Source organism: Apaloderma vittatum, unplaced genomic scaffold (assembly GCF_000703405.1).
Source record: "Apaloderma vittatum isolate BGI_N311 unplaced genomic scaffold, ASM70340v1 scaffold34128, whole genome shotgun sequence".
NCBI classification, from domain to species: Eukaryota; Metazoa; Chordata; class Aves; order Trogoniformes; family Trogonidae; genus Apaloderma; species Apaloderma vittatum.
The window spans coordinates 3,519-4,474 of NW_009730758.1; the positions used below are offsets into that span (position 1 = coordinate 3,519).

Genomic DNA, 956 nt, shown 5'->3' on the forward strand with positions numbered 1-956 from the left:
AGAGGGCCCCCATCCCACCGGCCACATAGCCCCAGGCCCCTCGCTGTCCTTCCAGCTCACCCATCACATGGTGCAACAGCACGTACCTGTGGTGGCAGGACCCCAGGTTAGCCGTCAGCCGAGGGCATGAGTCTGTCCCCTGCATGGGCATAGCGATAGATGGGACCCTATCAACGTGTAGGATGCCAGTTCAGTTACAGGGAGAACCCACCAGCCAGGACTTGACTTGAGTTGGGGACAGAGGTGTCCAAACAGCAAAGGGGAAGATGGACACCACTCAGAAAAGCCATATGGCAGGGATGAGGGGGCAGCCCCTTGTCCATGCCAAACGTTTCAGCCATCCTGGCTAGGCTGAGAGGGCAGTGGGAGGGAGAAGCAGTGGGACAGGGCATGGGGTACCAGGGCACAGCAGAGCTGAGGAGCTGCTGGCACAGAGGATGGAATAAGGTGACAGTGCAGCCATGAACCCCAGGGGTAAGGGATCCTCACCCACTGCCAGGAGTGTGAGGGCTGGCCATGGCTCCAATCACCGCATCAGTAGCCAGAGTTGCCTTCAAGGGCTCCGACTCAAACCACTGATTCAGGATCTGGCTCAGGACCCCAGGCTCAGAGTGAGTGGCTACCGCAGCACCCTTGCAGGCAGGCAGCGAGGCAGCTGGTGGCTCCACACCATCGCTGCCAGCACTCACCTTAGAGATGGGGGCTGTGAGCACCTCGTAATAGCGGGGCAGTTGCTTCCCCATTGCCAGCCCTGGGGGTGGAGAGGTGGTGTGAGACCTGCATGGCTCTGCTGGGGCCAGCTGCCCAGCCCAGATGAGTTTGGGGGTCAGGTGGTGGGACTAAGATGGGCAAGCCTGCCAGAGCCTGCCAGCCCAGATGGGTCTCCTGAGGAGCCTGTGCCCTGGGAAGCGGCAGCTCTGCATTGCCCGTCCCAGATGGAGGCGAACAGCCATTGC

General features: G+C 61.2%; 1 protein-coding gene across 1 annotated transcript in view; it reads right to left on the reverse strand.

Annotated features, from left to right (window-relative positions):
- The window catches only part of PYROXD2 (pyridine nucleotide-disulphide oxidoreductase domain 2), a gene marked incomplete at its 5' end in the record, with an annotated part of 4,204 nt that overhangs the window by 1,748 nt on the left and 1,500 nt on the right, over positions 1-956 (reverse strand). The window contains 3 exons of the mRNA XM_009874915.1: positions 1-86; positions 490-587; positions 690-754. The exon at positions 1-86 is cut by the window's left edge and continues 56 nt beyond it. Coding sequence (XP_009873217.1) covers positions 1-86; positions 490-587; positions 690-754 — 249 coding nt within the window. The remainder of the gene's footprint in view (positions 87-489; positions 588-689; positions 755-956) is intronic.